At 49.9% G+C, this 16,931-nt stretch overlaps 1 protein-coding gene across 13 annotated transcripts in view; it reads right to left on the reverse strand.

Moving 5' to 3' along the window:
* Window positions 1–16,931, reverse strand: part of ANKRD27 (ankyrin repeat domain 27) — a 77,686-nt gene that overhangs the window by 41,702 nt on the left and 19,053 nt on the right. For 8 of the 13 annotated variants that reach the window (XM_054673817.2, XM_054673821.2, XM_054673819.2 and 5 more), the window contains 10 exons: window positions 10,745–10,855; window positions 7,351–7,507; window positions 5,224–5,378; window positions 4,474–4,533; window positions 4,333–4,386; window positions 4,189–4,254; window positions 4,025–4,101; window positions 2,917–3,038; window positions 1,199–1,277; window positions 246–378 (listed from right to left, as the gene is read on the reverse strand). In XM_054673817.2, the coding sequence (XP_054529792.1) occupies window positions 246–378; window positions 1,199–1,277; window positions 2,917–3,038; window positions 4,025–4,101; window positions 4,189–4,254; window positions 4,333–4,386; window positions 4,474–4,533; window positions 5,224–5,378; window positions 7,351–7,507; window positions 10,745–10,855 (1,014 nt within the window). The remainder of the gene's footprint in view (window positions 1–245; window positions 379–1,198; window positions 1,278–2,916; window positions 3,039–4,024; window positions 4,102–4,188; window positions 4,255–4,332; window positions 4,387–4,473; window positions 4,534–5,223; window positions 5,379–7,350; window positions 7,508–10,744; window positions 10,856–16,931) is intronic. The other 5 variants (XM_063801478.1, XM_054673822.2, XM_063801477.1 and 2 more) reach the window with 3 other exon arrangements.

Genomic DNA, 16,931 nt, shown 5'->3' on the forward strand with positions numbered 1-16,931 from the left:
GGGGACTAATGAAGTAGGATATTAACAATGTAAATCCCAATGATAACCCACCAACTTTTACCACCAATTGGAGGCTTGGTGTTCTCTTCACTGAGTGATTTTTAAGACTCACAGCCCTCAAACAGCTGAGGCGCCATTCCTGGGAGGCAATTTAAGAATCCGTCTGCCCACATACCAACCCCAGCACCCTATCAAGGGAACCATGATGCCCACAAAGGCAGGCCAGGGCAGGGGTGAGATCTTACGGGGGGTTTAGCAGAGAGGCTTCCTTGCCGAATATATTCAATGGCAGCTTCGAATGAGGTCAGGCAGTATCCCAGTTCATCCTTTGCCAAGCTGCTAAACCTGAAGTTTTTGATGTAACTCAAATTTGCCATCCTAACGAAAGGAAGAAAAAAGTTATGTTGTTGTCTATCCAAGTCACACTTCTGCAAAAAAAATATTATTGGCTTGGGCAACTGATCAAATATCTAGTCGGTCGGTTCGCTCAGGAAGCTATGACCACCAACCCCTGGGTCTCTCTGCAGAGTGTGTGCGATTAGGAAGACAAGTAAAATGACTAGCTAGTTCCCTGAAATAGTCTTTAGCAAGCTGATTACCGTAAACTGAGCTGTGGGTTCCGGGGGAGAGATTATGGGTTTTGGGGCCAGAAAGAATGGCAATCAGCTTTCTGCTCAACCACTGTCTAGACACTCATTCCAGAACAAGAAACGTAAGCTCTCTGGGCCTTGGTTTCCCCATCTGTAAGTGGATGGATGAAGCAGGGGGAGGCCCCACACCTAGCTCATAACAGGTGTCCAATTGAAGATGGGCTTTTCCTAGAGTTACATTAGAACTACCGCAGTGCAGCGCTGCCATTTTTTTTTTTTTTGAGACGGAGTCTCGCTCTGTCGCCCAGGCTGAAGTGCAGTGGCGCGATCTCAGCTCACTGCAAGCTCCGCCTCCTGGGTTCACGCCATTCTCCTGCCTCAGCCTCCTGAGTAGCTGGGACTACAGGCGCCCACCACCATGCCCAGCTAATTTTTTTGTATTTTTTAGTAGAGACGGGGTTTCACCGTGTTAGCCAGGATGGTCTCGATCTCCTGACCTCGTGATCTGCCCGCCTTGGCCTCCCAAAGTGCTGGGATTACAGGCGTGAGCCACCGTGCCCGGCCAAGCACTGCCATTTTCAAAAGAGTATCTTAAAAGAAAATGTTACCAATTAGGGATCTCCGTTTTCACAAGCAAGTATAACAGGACTGATAGCAGATCATCGGCACACATGGTCTCCAGGTTCACTGCAAAGGTGAGACACACATTCAATGCCATCATGAGATTCAAACAGACTGACAAGCATATCAACTCCCTACCACCGCACACCTTGTGAAACCACATATCAGGGAGATCATACACTGGGGGAGAAATGTCATTGCACAAGCTCCTTTACAGCGTCCTGATCAGATGTCAGGTCCAGGGGGAAAAGAATGCCCAGCAATTTCAGAACATGACCAAAACAAGGTATTAGTAACTCTGGCCAGATACGGCGGCACGCGCCTGTAATCCCAGTGCTTTGGGAGGCCGAGACGGGAGAATTGCTTGAGGCCAGGAGTCTGAGGCCAGCCTGGGCAATATAGCAAGACCCCCACCTCTACAAAAAAATATGAAAATTAGCCAAGGGTGGTGGTGCATGGCTGTAATCCCAGGTACTTGGGAGGCTGAGGCAAGAGGATCACTTGAGCCCAGGAGTTCAAGGATGTAGTGATCTACAAATGCACCCAGCCTGGGTGACAGAGTGAGACCTGTCTCTTTTTTTTGTTTGTTTGTTTTTGAAATGGAGTCTCGCTCTGTCGCCCAGACTGGAGTGCAGTGGCGCAATCTTGGCTCACTGCAAGCTCCGCCTCCCAGGTTCATGCCATTCTCCTGCCTCAGCCTCCCGAGCAGCTGGGACTACAGGTGCCCACCACCATGCCCAGCTAATTTTTTTTTTGCATTTTTAGTAGAGACAGGGTTTCACCGTGCTAGCCAGGATGGTCTCGATCTCCTGACCTCGTGATCTGCCCGCCTCAGCCTCCCAAAGTGCTGGGATTACAGGTGTGAGCCACCGCGCCCAGCCAACCCTGTCTCTTAAGAAAAAAAAATATATATGTTAACTCCAAGCAGACCATGCCTTGCCACCCCCTTGGACGCTGAAAGAGCCCAGGGAGGTGGCTGCAGTGATAAAAAATGAAGATGAGCCCAGAGCCATCACCAAAAGTCTCTTTCTTCCTAAAGTCACTAAGGTCCTTCCTAAGGTCACTTCCGTTTTATAGACATGGAGTCCACTGCCCATGTGGAGTTTCACTTTTTTTCCATTTTGAAATTTTAAGTAATTCATTCACATTTAAAAATTCAAACAATACAAAAGAGCAAACTGTGAATGTTCCTCCCATCCCTGCCAGCCAGTCTCTTTTCCCAGAGGCTCCTGCTGTTGCTTCCTGCACATCTGTCCAGGACAGCTATGAGCTCACCATCATATCGTGGCTAAACAGCTATCCCCCATTCTTTGATGCTGTTGGCTGGAAGTCTACCATATGCATTCCTGTTTATTTCATTCCATACACTCAGGATCATCCCTTATCTACACATACAGCTATGTCTCTTCCTTACTGACTTTTTCTTGACTTGTTTTCTTTTACTTCTTTTTTTTTTTTTTTTTTTTTGAGAAGGGGTCTCACTCTATCACCCAGGCTGTAGTGCACTGGTGTGATCACAGCTCACTGCAACCTCCAATTCCTGGCCTCAAGTGATCCTCCCACCTTGGCCTCCCAAAGCACTGGGGTTACAGAGGTGAGCCACTGCACCCAGCCCCATAAAAATCCCTTAAGACAGCATCACTCTTTGCTTTTTCATCTGGATGTAGCATCTACCCCTTGGCCAGTCCCCTTCCCAAGCACAAACCTCTCTGGCTTGGAGACTGTGTAATAAGCTGCACCACTTTTCGCAAGCAGACAAGCTTCTGCTGTGGGGAGGTGCATTTGTTCAGCTGAGCCAGCTCTCTTTTGGCACGAGGTATATTAAAGCTGTAAAATAATTTGGAAAGTGACAACTTCAGAGCACAGTAAGAGAACCCTCTGGCCTGGATCTAAGAACACATCTCAGGATCTACACTTCTCACAACAAACCAGAAGGAATGAAACACAAAAACAGATACTGAGAAGTCATCTGACTCAAGTCAGCGGCAAAACAGAAGAGCCTTCAATCCCATTCAGGCTGCCAGGTGATAGAGTTGTACAAGAAAAGTTGAAAAAAAAAAAAATCCTATTCCTAGAGGGAAACAACCCAAAGAGGGTTGTGGGAGGTGAAACATTTTTGTGTCCTAATGAAACTTAAATTAGGCTCGGCGCAGTGGCTCACGCCTGTAATCCCAGCACTTGTAAACCAGGGTGGGCAGATCACTTGAGGTCAGGAGTTCAAGACCAACCTGGCCAACATGGTGAAACCCCATCTCTTCTAAAAATACAAAAATTAGCAGTGCGTGGTGGTGTGCACCTGTAATCCTGCTACTCGGGAGGCTGAGGCAGGAGAATCACTTGAACTCGGGAGGCAGAGGTTGCAGTGAGCCAAGATCACACCACTGCACTCCAGCCTGGGCGACAGAGGGAGACTTTGTCTCAAAAAGAATAAAAATTAAAGAAATGAAACTTAAATTAACTCCTAAGTAGGTACCTCTATGGCAAGGTTCCCTTGGGTGGGCAGGTGGGATGTCCCCTGCACGCAGAACCCACATGGGCAAATTACATGCCCACTTGGGGACCAGCTGCACAAAACCCCATGCCCAGCGGCTCCCATCCAGCCGGCGTGCTGGTGCAGTGTGGGAGGGGGACAGCCATACACAGTCACCTGTAAAGGGCAGCCCTTTATCTTTGGTTGCAAGTAACTGCACTGCTCCTCAGAACTAACCACATCAAACCAGCGTGTCACCTCTGCCACCGAGAGGGCCTGCTTCCGGGAGAAGACAGCACCCCTGCCTCTGAGGACACCAAGCCGCTGTGGCGCAAACCCTTACCTGAACTCCGGTTTCACACCAATATCTTTCTGCTGAAGATCTTGAAGGCTTCTTGTGATTTTGTTAAAGGCGGCATCCTAACAACAGATTTTAACGAACCTTCAAATTTCTCAAAAAGCACAGAAGAAGGCTTCCATCTTGGGTGATAATAACTGAGAACCTACCTCACTTGCCTCCATGGTCCCCACGTATTTAAAGATCAGGTCGTAAATTTCATGATGGACGTATATCTGTGGAATCAACAGACCCCATTCAGGGTGTGAGCGGGCAACAGGGTGTGCCTCCCAGCCACTCCGCCCCACCCTCACCTCCACTGCCTGCTTCATCAGGTTCATCTGGGCCTCCTGCTTGGCGAGCATTTTCTAGAGGGCAAGAAAAGCACAGTGAAAGGGCTTGGATTTGCATGGGGGTGCACCGCAATTCTCCCTCTCAGAAGTCCTGCTGCTTACCAGGTGAGAGTCCCTCAGAAGCTGCTGGAGGCATTTGGTGTAGAGAGCATTCGCTGAGTCCTAAACCACATAGAGCAGAGGGACAGGCCACCCTTACCAGCGAGGCCATGATGGGGGAGCCGGAGCGGGTAAGGCGCCCAGAGCTTCAAGTGCTAACGCAAGCTTTATCAAGTCAATTACATGATTTTTCTCAACTTTTTTTTTAGGTGTATATGCATTAAAAGCAGGAGAAACTTCCCCTTGGGGTTAACACAGAGGATAATAATACTCATTTTTATACCTCCCCATGACTTTACCACTTGGTTTTTTTTTTTTTAAGAGACAGGGTCTCACTTTGTTGCCCAGAGTGGAGTGCAGTGGTATGACTATAGCACGCTGCAGTCTCAAACTCCTGGGCTAAAGTCACCCTCCCACCTCGGCCTCCCAAGTAGCTGGGAATACACGTGCATGCCACCATGACTGGCTAATTTTTGTATTTTCTGTAGCGATGGGGTCTTTTTATGTTACCCAGGCTGGTCTTGAACTCCCAGCCTCAAGAGATCCTCCCATCTCGGCCTCCCAAAGTGCTGGGAAGACAGGCTTGTACCACCATGCCCGGTTAAACTACTTTTATAGTTAGAGAGAAACATTTTTAAAAGACTTCAAACAGTGAGGCAGCACCAGGCAGTTCCAGAGGAAACTGAGGGCTCCCAGCGCCCTGCACTGATCCAAGACAAGGCACGCCAGGCAGAGGACAGCACGGCTACTGACTATGTGGTGACGGAGGCTCTTTCTCTCGCATTCTCGGAATGTTCGGTGGAAAGAGGCGATGTTCCTGTCAAATCGCTCGGAGTGTCTTCCCAAGAACTCTCTCACATCTTCAATGGTTTTCAGGGAAAAGGGATCTGAGGGTGCCAAAGGCTCTTCTGAAAAAGAAACAAACAGGTCAGGCCAGCTGAAGCCTCTGCTGGTTCCCGACTCTGTCCTATCCTACAGGGTCTAGGCCCTCTGGGGAGGAGGGCAAATGTCCTTATTTCAAGACACTGCACAAGAACAGCCCAGTTACAGGACACCCTGGAGTCCAGAGAGCCTGGTCCTCTCAAGGCCTCTTCCTGGGACAAAACCAAACTATCTGGGACCATGGGCAAGACCCCAATTCCTGACAATAAGAGCATCAGTGTGCATCCAGCACATTATTATCTCAATTTTCTGGGGCAAATGAAGACTTATTATTTATTAAAAATAACGAAATCTCAAAGAGGCACAATGCTGGGGCTGGGCGCTATAAGAGACAGCCCTGAAGCTGACACCCAGAGACAAAGCTGGGGCTACTGCTTTGCACAACTCATGGGGGCAACAGTCACATCCCAGGTTGATCACAGGTAGGCTGTCTGTGTGAATGCTGCCTCCTGGAACTGTGCAATGCCCAACCTGTGCAACAGCAGCCCCGATCCACACCTCCTTAGCCCAGTGACTTTAAGTTCTAGTAGGAACCACTGAAAACAATTATATAGGTCTCCATGTGGCTCTTGAATATTTTCCATGATGTTTAACCTTTTTTAAAAAAATAATTTATTGGCCGGGCGCAGTGGCTCATGCCTGTAATCCCAGCACTTCGGGAGGCTGAGGCGGGCAGATCATGAGGTCAAGAGATCAAGACCAACCTGGCCAACATGGTGAAACCCCGTCTCTACTAAAAATAAAAAAATTAGCTGAGTGTGGTGGCGGGCGCCTGTAATCCCCGCTACTCAGGAGGCTGAGACAGGAGAATCGCTTGAACCCGGGAGCTGGAGGCTGCAGTGAGCCAAGATTGCGCCACTGCACTCCAGCCTGGCAACAGAGCAAGACCCCATCCCAAAAATAAATAAATAATAATAATTATTATTTTATTGTTTTTGGAGATAGGGTCTTGTTCTGTAGCCCATGCTAGAGTGCAGTGGTGTGATCATGGCTCAGTGCAGCCTTGAATTCCTAGGCTCAAGTGACCCTCCCACCTCAGCCTCTTGAGTAACTGAGACTACAGGCATGCACCACCATGCCCGGCTAATTTTTTTATTTTTTTACTTTTTATTTTTATTTTTATCTTTTTTTTTGAGGCGTAGTCTTACTCTGTAGCCCAGGCTGGAGTGCAGTGGTGCGATCTCGGCTCACCACAGTCTCTGCCTCCCGGGTTCAAGTGATTCTCCTGCCTCAGCCCCCTGAGTAGCTGGGATTACAAGCACGCACCACTGCACGTGGCTAATTTTTTTGTATTTTTAGTAGAGATGGGGTTTCCCCATATTGGTCACACTGGTCTTGAACTCCTGACCTCAGGTAATCCGCCCACCTCGGCCTCCCAAAGTGCTAGGATTACAAGCGTGAGCCACCGCGCCCAGCCTACTTTTTATTTTTGAGACAGTCTCACTCTCTCACCCAGGATAGAGTACAGCGGCGTGATCTCAGCTTACTGCAACCTCCGCTTTCTGGGTTCAAGCAATTCTCCTACCTCAGCCTCCCGAGTAGCTGGGATTACAGGTGCATGCCACCACACCTAGCTAATTTTTGTATTTTTAGTAGAGATGGGGTTTCACCACGTTGGCCAGGCTGATCTTGAACTCCTGACCTCAAGTAATCTGCCTGCCTCAGCCTCCCAAAGTGCTGGGATTACAGGCGTGAGCCACTGCGCCCGGCTTGATTTTTTTTATTTTTTTATAGAGACAGGGTCTCACTATGTTTCCAGGCTAGTTTTGAACTCCTGGCCTCAAGTGATCCTTGCGCCTCGGCCTCCCAAAGTGCAGGGATTACAGGCGCGAGCCACCATACCTGGCCTTGTTTAACCTTTCAACAGCTAAGTCAGGAACAAGTTCAACAAACACATTTTTCTAAAACAGGAGAAAAAGGTTTTTTCTCCCAGAATACCTGAACTCTCTCTCTTTTCCAAAGGATGGGCTATACACAGGATGCTGAAACTCTCTTCTTTTTCATTGTAGAAAGTTTCTTCAAAGAGAATGGGCACTGAGAGAAGACAGGCAAAACCAGCTCCTAATTTAATCCTGTTCCCTTGAATAAAGACATCCTGGAAACAAGAAAGCCATCACTGCACCAGCAGCCGGGGCAACCACATCCCATTCTCAGCCTGGCCCCCGATGCAGCCCTTAACCAGACCCTACGGCCTTCACCCCAATGTGGGTTTGCTGGGGCACAAATACTCTCCTGTTTTGCTCGTTTTGATACTAAAATGTTTCCTCTTTGTTGGCCTAGTAGCTATGGCTGCAAGATACCTGAATCATTTCTATTTTCTTTTGAGACAGAGTCTTACTCCATCACCCAGGCTGGAGTGCAGTGGTGCGACCTCGGCTCACTGCAACCTCCGCCTCCCAGGGTCAAGCAATTCTCCTGACTCAGCCTCCTGAGTACCTGGCACTACAGGCACCCACCACCACACCCAGCTAATTTTTGTATTTTTAGTAGAGACACAGTTTTGTCATGTTGGCCAGGCTGCTCTTGAACTCCCAGCCTCAGGTGATCCGCCCGCCTTGGCCTCCTGGAGTGCTGGGATTACAGGCGTGAGCCACCACACCTGGCCCACACGATGCATTTGTTCATCTTTTTAGTTTCCTTCATTTGGAACAGTGCCTCGGTCTTTCTTTGCCTTTCACGACATTGACATTTTTGTTGCGTATTGCAGACTCTCCCTCTGTGTGTTTGGGAGGGTTTGTCTGATGTTTCCTGACAATTAGATTACGGTTTTACAGTTACACGTTTCTGATAGGAACGCCCTGAAAGGGATGTTTTATCTCCCTCTGTGTATCCTGTTGGAAGGCACATGATGTCAGCTTTTTTCACTGTTGATGTTAACCATGGGGTATGTGTTGTTTTGTTTTGTTTTGCTTTTAAAGCGGAAGCAGGTAGGTTCTGAGAGAGGGAGATTTTATTCCCATTCAGGAATGGCCCTGTTTTTCCCGGCATCCCCATAGTCAGGGAAGCCCGGCCACAGTGTCCTCACTGGGGCAGGGGCTGTGTTCAGATGCGGCAGCTGAGGTTTGTGGCGCTGTGACAGGGAGAGGAAGCACGGGGTTGTCAGTGCATCTGCTCTGCCCTGTGGCTCACAAGACACACTGCCGTCTTCCTGCTAGAGATCTGCTCACCCCAGCTGTCAGTCAGCTTAGTTGATTTGTTCTCTTTTGGACACCTAGATCTACAAAAAGGACAGGAGTCGGGCTTTGCACGGCTGGTCTGCCCCCAGCACCCGGCCATGACCACAGTAAGCCGTGCAGGGAGTAGCAGGTGGGATTCAGCCCTGGCCACACTGCAGCACAAGATTACTTCCATCTCTTAGATAGGGACAGCTTTCTTACCTTTTCTTTTCACAAAGAACACAGGATTTCTTCTACTAAAGAAACAGCTCAATGTTTTTCCTGTTGCAACATTTAAAAAGGATCCAGGCCGGGTGCAGTGGCTCATGCCTGTAATCCAAGCACTTTCGGAGACCAAGGGGGGTGGATCATTTGAGGTCAGGAGTTTGAGACCAGCCTGGCTAATATGGTGAAACCCCGTCTCTATTAAAAATACAAAAATTATCCGGGCATGGTGGCGAGTGCTTGCAGTCCCAGCCACTCAGGAGGCTGAGGCAGGAGAATCACTTGAACCTGGGAGGCGCAGGTTGCAGTGAGCTGAGATCGAGCTACTGCACTCCAGCCTGGGTGACAGAGTGAGACTCCGCCTCAAAAGAAAAAAAAAATGTAGTGTGTGATTCTAGAGCTAAGAAGAAGAAAAATTTTTTTTTGCTATGAAAGATATAATTGGTATAATCAGCACAGTCTGTATGAGGACAATTATGCTGGAGGACATTCTATCAATGCTAAATTATCTGAGTGTGATCACTGCGTTGTGGTTACGTAAGAGAATGCCTGTTCTTGGGAAATACACACTGAACTGTCTTGGGCTAAAGGGCACAGTGCCTGCAACTTACTCTCAAAAGATTCAGGCCAGGCACGGTGGCGCACGCCTGTAATCCCAGCACTTTGGGAGGCCGAGGCGGGTGGATCATGAGGTCAGGAGATCGAGACCATACTGGCTAACATGGTGAAACCTCGTCTCTACTAAAAATACAAAAAATTAGCTGGGCATGGTGGCGGGTGCGCGTGGTCCCAGCTACTCGGGAGGCTGAGGCAGGAGAATGGCGTGAACCTGGGAGGCGGAGCTTGCAGTGAACTGTGATAGCGCCACTGCACTCCAGCCTGGGCAACAGAGCGAGACTCCGCCTCAAAAAAAAAAAAAAAGATTAGCTGGGCATGGTGGCACACACCTATAGTCCCAGCTACTCAGGAGACTGAGGCAGGAGAATCGCTTGAACCCAGAAGGTGGAGGTTGCAGTGAGCTGAGATCACACCACTGCACTCCAGCCTGGTGACAGAGCGAGATTCCATCTCAAAAAAAAAAAAAAAAAGATTCAAAATAATAATAATATGTGTTGAGAGACAGCAATAAAACCAATGTGGCAAGAATGTTAACAGCTTGGGGGGAAGCACATTTAAGAGTTTTTTCAACTTTACTAAAACATTTGAAATTATTTCAAAACAAAAAGATTGTTTTTTGGGTTTGTTTGTTTTTTTTGAGACAGGGTCTCACTCTGTTGCCCAGGCTACAGTGTGGTGACACAATCATGGCTTACTGCAAGCTCAAACTCCTCGGCTTAAGCAATTCTCCCACCTCTGCCTTCCAAATAGCTGGGACTAGAAGCACACACCATCACGCCTGGCTAATTTTTTTATTTTTATTTTTGGCAGAGATGGGGTCTCGTTATGTTTTCCAGGCTGGTCTCAAACTCCTGGCCTCAAGTGATTCTCCTGCCTCGGCCTCCCAAAGTGCTAGAATTATAGGCGTGAGCCACCATGTCCAGCTGACACAAAAAGCTTTTAAAAACTAAAATATTCATCCCTGATGTCCTATTCGGGACCAAGACACTGACAAGCTTTTCATGGCACTGGGATAAAACAACTTCCTTTGGCTCGGACATCAGCAAGGAGGAGGTGTTCCAGCGACACACGGCAGAAACCCCATCACGGGATCAGGGAGAGATGCTCGGCACCTCCCGGCCTCCAAGGCAATAGCTGGGGTCCAGCTTACTGTCACTACCTCCCTTTCCTCCACCACAAAGGCAGGGTCCCTCCAGCCCCCCACGGGGCTGCAGTGTGTGTCAAATGCCACCATTGCCAGTAGCTGTGAAAGGCTGAGAACGGGACTCTCTTCCTCCCCTCTGGCCCCAAACACCGAGTAGGTGACCCTGGCTGATCCACCAAGAAATGAATACCTTTCCATTTAAGGTCTGAAAATGCTCTTCCACAGGTATCAAAATGTAGGACTCAAACTGACAAGTAGACTGGATGCTGCTCGACAGGCTTCCTTTGCAGGGTACTAAGACCTGGAAAAAACAATTCGGGGGAACATTAGACAGACGTGCCATTTACCACCTCAGCAGAACAAGGTGTCCCCAAAGGCGCTCCAGCTGGACACACAGCGGGACCTGCTGGCAGAGAGAACGCCCGAGGTCCCTTGCCAACACGGCCACAGTGGCTGCCAGCTGAGGTGATCTGCTGCTGCTGTTGTTGTTGTTGTTGCTGTTGTGATGGAATCAGCCTCACCCCACCACAGGCAGAGGGAGGAGGCGAACAGTACAAATCCTTCTCCACCTTCAGATGTGGAGGCTGACGGCTCCTTCCTACAATCGCTGGGTCCCCCCCAGGCTAGTGGCCCCAGGCTCCCTCTCTATTCTTAACAGCGCAGTTATAAGGACCCAGGGGCTCAGGGACAAGTCCAGATGAAGAGAGGAGCACTTGGAAAGTACAGAAAAGGGAAGCTAAAAAATCACACTTTCTCCCACCATTCAAAAAAGAAACATGGCCGGGCGTGGTGGCTCATGCCTATAATCGTAGCACTTTGAGAGGCCAAGGCAGGCGGATCACTTGAGGTCAGGAGTTTCAGACAAGCCTGGCCAACATGGCAAAACCCTGGCTCTACTAAAAATACAAAAATTAGCCGGGGGTGGTGGCGCACGCCTGTAATGCCAGCACTTTGGGAGGCTGAGGCAGGCAGATCACTTGAGGTCAGCAGTTTGAGACCAGCCTGGTCAACATGGTGAAACTCCGTCTCTACTAAAAACACAAAAATTAGCCAGGTATGGTGGTATGTGCCTGTAATCCCAGCTACTCGGGAGGTTGTGCTTCAGCCCAGGAGGCAGAGGTTGCAGTGACTTGAGATCACACCATTGCACTACTCCAGCCTGGGCTGCAGAGCAAGACTCTGTCTTAAAAAAAAAAAAAAAAAAAAAAAAAACACTTCACACGGATGATGGTTTCCTTCTATTCTTTTCTTTACGCTTTTATATTTTTTTTTTTTGGAGACAGGGTCTTGCTCTCTCACCCAGGCTGGAATGCAGTGGTGCAATCATAGCTCACTGCACCCTCAACCTCTGGGCTCAAGCCATCCTCCTGCCTCAGCCTCGTAAGTAACTGGGACAACAGGTGCACACAACCATGACCAGCATTTTGTTTTTTTTAAGTAGAGATGAGATCTCACTATTTTGTCCAAGCTGGTCTTGAATCCCTGGCCTCAAGTGATCCTTCCACCTTGGCCTCCCAAAGTGCTGGGATGACAGTCATGAGCCACTGTGCCTGGTCCATTGTATTATTCTTTGTTTGAAATTAAACATAATAATCTGAAATTTTAATAAAAAATTAAAATAAAGGGAGGCCCTTAGATATTAGGCTAGAAGAAACGACCTCAAGGCTCCCAAGTGGCCTCACCACTGCAGTTGGCAGACAAAGAAAGAAGATCCTAGAGGCCAAAGTGGGCCACAGGCAATGGGATCTAAAGAGCCAGTCCTCGGGTATTTAATGCTTGAAGTCGGAGATGGCCCCCCCTCCAGCTGCAGCATGAAGGACTCACACCATCCCATTCAAGGAAGGGCCGTGGCTGGAGGGCCTTCATGTGGCCTCTGGGAAGCAGGAACTTCTTTTTTTTTGAGACGGAGTCTCGCTCTGTTGCTCAGGCTGGAGTGCAGTGGCGTGATCTCGGCTCACTGCAAGTTCTGCCTCCCGGATTCACACGATTCTCCTGCCTCAGTCTCCCAAGTAGCTGGGACTACAGGCGTCCGCCACCACACCCGGCTAATTTTTTTGTATTTTTAGTAGAGACGGGGTTTCACCGTGTTCACCAGGATTGTCTCGATCTCCTGACCTCGTGATCTGCCCACCTCAGCCTCTCAAAGTGCTGGGATTACAGGTGTGAGCCACCACGCCTGGCCTCGAAGCAGGAACTTCTAAGGGGCCTCAGAGAACTCTGCCCCACTGTGCCCACATGCTGCCCGCTTGTTTGCGTCACCTTCTCCGCCTCCCTGACTTGCATAACACACGTCTGGCCCCATTCACTGCATCCCCACTGTCAAGCACACTGCTGGACACGAGGCTGGTGCCCAGTGCATGTTTACTGGGTAAATCGGGGGCCCTCAGGACCAACCCTTCCCCCAACCAGTTTTCTGGCAGACATATAAAGGAGCTCTAGTTCCTCCTATGCCAAGAAAGAGAGAGGCCCCTGCTGCCCAGAGCATTTCATAGCAACCAGAAGCCAACGCTGGGCTCCCTGGCTCCACCCACCATCCCCACAGCAATCCTGCTGAGACCGGGGAGGAGTTGCCTGGGATGGGGGGTAGAGAGCTAGGCCAACGGCCTCCAGGCTACCCCTTAGGGGGCTTCAGACTACTTCTGGAGTAGCTGTGGAGTTTTTACTGCTGGCAAAGACTTTTCAGAGTTACCGGCACAGACGAAGTTCAGAGTTACTGCGTTGACCAGAAGGTGGGGACCTAGAAATTTCAAGTCTTAACCAAAAAATGGTTTATTCTAGCCCCTTTAGAAAGAATTTTTAAAATCACAGTAATTAAAGAAAGGCCATGTGTGGTGGCTCACGCCTGTAATTCCAACACTTTGGGAGGCTGAGGCAGGTGGATCACCTGAGGTCAGGAGTTTGAGACCAGCCTGGCCAACACGGTGAAACCACGTCTCTACTACTAAAAATACAAAAATTAGCCAGGCGCGGTGGCAACTGCTTGTAATCCCAGTTATTCAGGTGGCTGAGGCCGGGACGCAGAGGTTGCAGTGAGCCGAGATCGCACCACTGCATTCCAGCCTGGGCTACAAGAGCGAAACTCCATCCCGGGGGTAGGGCGTGGGGTTGGGGGAAAGAAAGTCCTGCAGGAGCTGCATTTTATGGGGAAAAACAAAAGAAGACAGGTGTGGTGGCTCACGCCTGTAATCACAGCACTTTGGGAGGCTGAGGCGGGTGGATCACTTGAGTCCAGGAGTTCGAGACCAGCCTGGGCGACAGGGCAAAACCCTGTCTCTACAAAAAATACAAAAATTAGCCAGGCGTGGTGGTGCACGCCTGTAGTCCCAGCTACCTAGGAGACTAAGACAGGAGGATCACTTGAGTCCAGGAGGTGGAGGTTGCAGTGAGCCAAGATCACGCCACTATACTCCAGCGTGAGTGACAGAGCAAGACCCCATTTCAAAAGAAAGAAAGAAGAAAAGAAAAGTCAAATAAAAGGCAAGAATCTGCCTGAGTGGCACCTACTCCAGGGCACTCTCCTGCTTCCTCCCCAGGCTGGATTAAGCACTCCACAACTGCCCACGCTGCCTTCTGTCCTGATACTCATTCCTCTGGCCTGCAAATGGCCGGTTTCTGGAATTCCCTGAAGGCGTGCCAAGTTCCCCATTGATCGTGTAACCCTGAAACCTGGCACGGTGCCTGGCGTGGAGTGGATGGCCACGGCTTGCTGGAAGCATCTATACTAAATAAATTCTGAGAACTGGAGCAGGGGTCTCAGCGCCCTTAGCTTGGATGAAAGTTAGTTCCTGGGGCTTAGAAGACATGCTGCTAGGCTCCCAGACTAGGCCCCCGGAGCCTACTTACCCCATTAAATCAGACACCTCAATAAAAGGACCAAGTTCAATCTCCTTTGAAATTTTTGTTTTTCCTGTAGGCAAAGGGGCCGGTCTCCTGGTGCACCTGGGAAACCTGGAGGACTTTCAACTCTGCACTAAAGCCCCAGGGACGCAGACCTGCCCAGCCTGCTCTGAGGACGCCACAGGTGTGTAATTAGCCGGATAGTTGTAAGCACAGAGGTGACTTTTAGAAGCAGTGGGGGTGTCACAGGCCTCTGAAATTGAAATTTGAAATCTGGGTGAGCACAGGAGAAGGCGCTTCCACTGTCCAATCAGATAGCAGAGGAGGGCAGGAAGGAGACAGCTGCCTGGATGTGGGGGCATCCCCACAGAAGGAGCACCTGGGAAGGAAGGCGCCTCGAGGCGTGGCGGGGCGGGGGCAGGGATGGGGTGGGGGTGGGGAGGGAAGGAGCAGTCAAGCTGCACCCTCAGCTGCCCCACACACACTGCTGCAGGGCCACACAGAGATGAGGCGGCCCAGCAGTGTGCACGCAGGGAGAAGCGTGGTGCAGTTCACTCTGCGGGAGACACATGGTTTTTTTTTGTTTGTTTTTGTTTTTTTGAGACAGAGTCTCGTTCTGCTGCCCAGGCTGGAGTGCAGTGGCATGATCTCAGCTCACTGCAACCTCCGCCTCCTGGGTTCATGCGATTCTCCTGCCTCAGCCTCCCCAGTAGCTGAGATTATAGGCATCTGCCACCACGCACGGCTAATTTTTTGTATTTTTAGTAGAGATAGGGTTTCACTATGTTGGCCAGACTGGTCTCAAACTCCTGACCTAGTGATCCTCTTGCCTCGGCCTCCCGAAGTGCTGGGATTACAGGCGTGAGCCACCATGCCTGGCTGAGACACGTTTTTAAGTGATTTCACACTTTTTGGAGCCTGATAAAGGACTCTGATCTCCAGGGCAGACTCAAGGGCAGTCAAACTTGGTACAAGGTTACGACCAGCCTGGGCAACACAGTGAGACCCCATCTCTACCAAAATATTAAAAATGAAATAAAGTTGGTACAATGTCCAAACTTCATGGAAAGATATTTGGCATTCAACTGCTGAGGCCACAGGGATCCCTTAGAGGTGACAGAAAGGATGGCATTTTTCTGGAGACCATCGAGATATTCAACTTTTTCTTTCAATCTATAAACATAGGTAGAGCACAACTGCGGACTGGACAGGTGTGGTCCATGTCCCTCCTCACACGGACAAGAGGGGGCCAGCATGGGCCAGCAAACCTGACCAGTGTGACAGTGATGGCAGCTCCTACACTCTGCTGATTTCTGCTGAGATGCTGGCCTCCCTGATTCTTTTTTCTTTTTCTTTTTTTTGAGATGGGGTCTCACTAAGTTGCCCAGGCTGGAGTGCAGTGGCTATTCAGAGGTGCAATCCCACTGCTGATCAGCACGGGAGGGTTTTTTGTTTGTTTTGTTTGTTTGTTTTTTGTTTGTTTGTTTTTTAAGACAGAGTCTTGCTCTGTCTCCTGGGCTGGAGTGCAGTGGCGCAATCTCAGCTCATTGCAACCTCTGCCTCCAAGGTTCAATAGATTCTCATGCCTCAGCCATCCAAGCAGCTGGGATTACAGGTGCGCACCACCACACCTGGCTAATTTGTGTATTTTTAGTAGATATGGGGTTTCACCATGTTGGCCAGGCTGGTCTTGAACTCCTGACCTCAAATGATTCGCCTGCCTTGGCCTCCCAAAGTGCTGGGATTACAGGCATGAGCCACTGCGCCTGGCAAAAGCACAGGAGTTTTGACCTGCTCCATTTCCAGCATGGCAGTGTTCACCCCTCCTTGGGCAACATGGTGGTCCCCCATTCCTGGGAGGTCACCATATTGATGCCAAACTTAGTGTGGAGATGCAATCAGCATAGCTCACGACATCCCAGAGCTCCTGGGCTCCAGCGATCCTCCTGCCTCAGCCTCCTGAGTAGCTGGGACTACAGGCCTGCACCAACATGCCTGGCAACCTCACTGATTCAAGTCCACCAAACAAGGCTGAGGAAGACCAGAGGCTCACTGCTGCCCCATATGGACCCCAGCAGTTCCTTGTGGATGCCTTGGATCTCAGGAGGAGCTAGACTGAGGGTCTGGGGTTCTGTGGGGGAACCCCGGATGGCAGAGCCTAAGAAGAATCTCCATTCTCCGCTGTCCCCAAAAGGAAGGCGACAAGGCAGAAAAGTTCATTCAAAATCCCCCTTTTGCTAAAGTGGGCTTGAGTGGGATCCCATGACTTGTAGCTGAAAAGCACTTAGTTGGCCAGGCATGGTGGCTCACACCTGTAATCCCAGCACTTCGGGAGGCCAAGGCAGGAGGATCGCCTGAGGTCAGGAGTTCAAGGCCAGCCTGGGCAAGAAATTGAGAACCCCGTCTCTACAAAAATTACAAAAGTTAGGCCAGACGCAGTGGCTCACGCCTGTAATTCCAGCACTTTGGGAGGCCAAGGCAGATGGATCACTTGAGGTCAGGAGTTCCAGACCAGCCTGCTCAACATGGTGAAACCCCAT

Source organism: Pan troglodytes, chromosome 20 (genome assembly GCF_028858775.2).
Source record: "Pan troglodytes isolate AG18354 chromosome 20, NHGRI_mPanTro3-v2.0_pri, whole genome shotgun sequence".
NCBI classification, from domain to species: Eukaryota; Metazoa; Chordata; class Mammalia; order Primates; family Hominidae; genus Pan; species Pan troglodytes.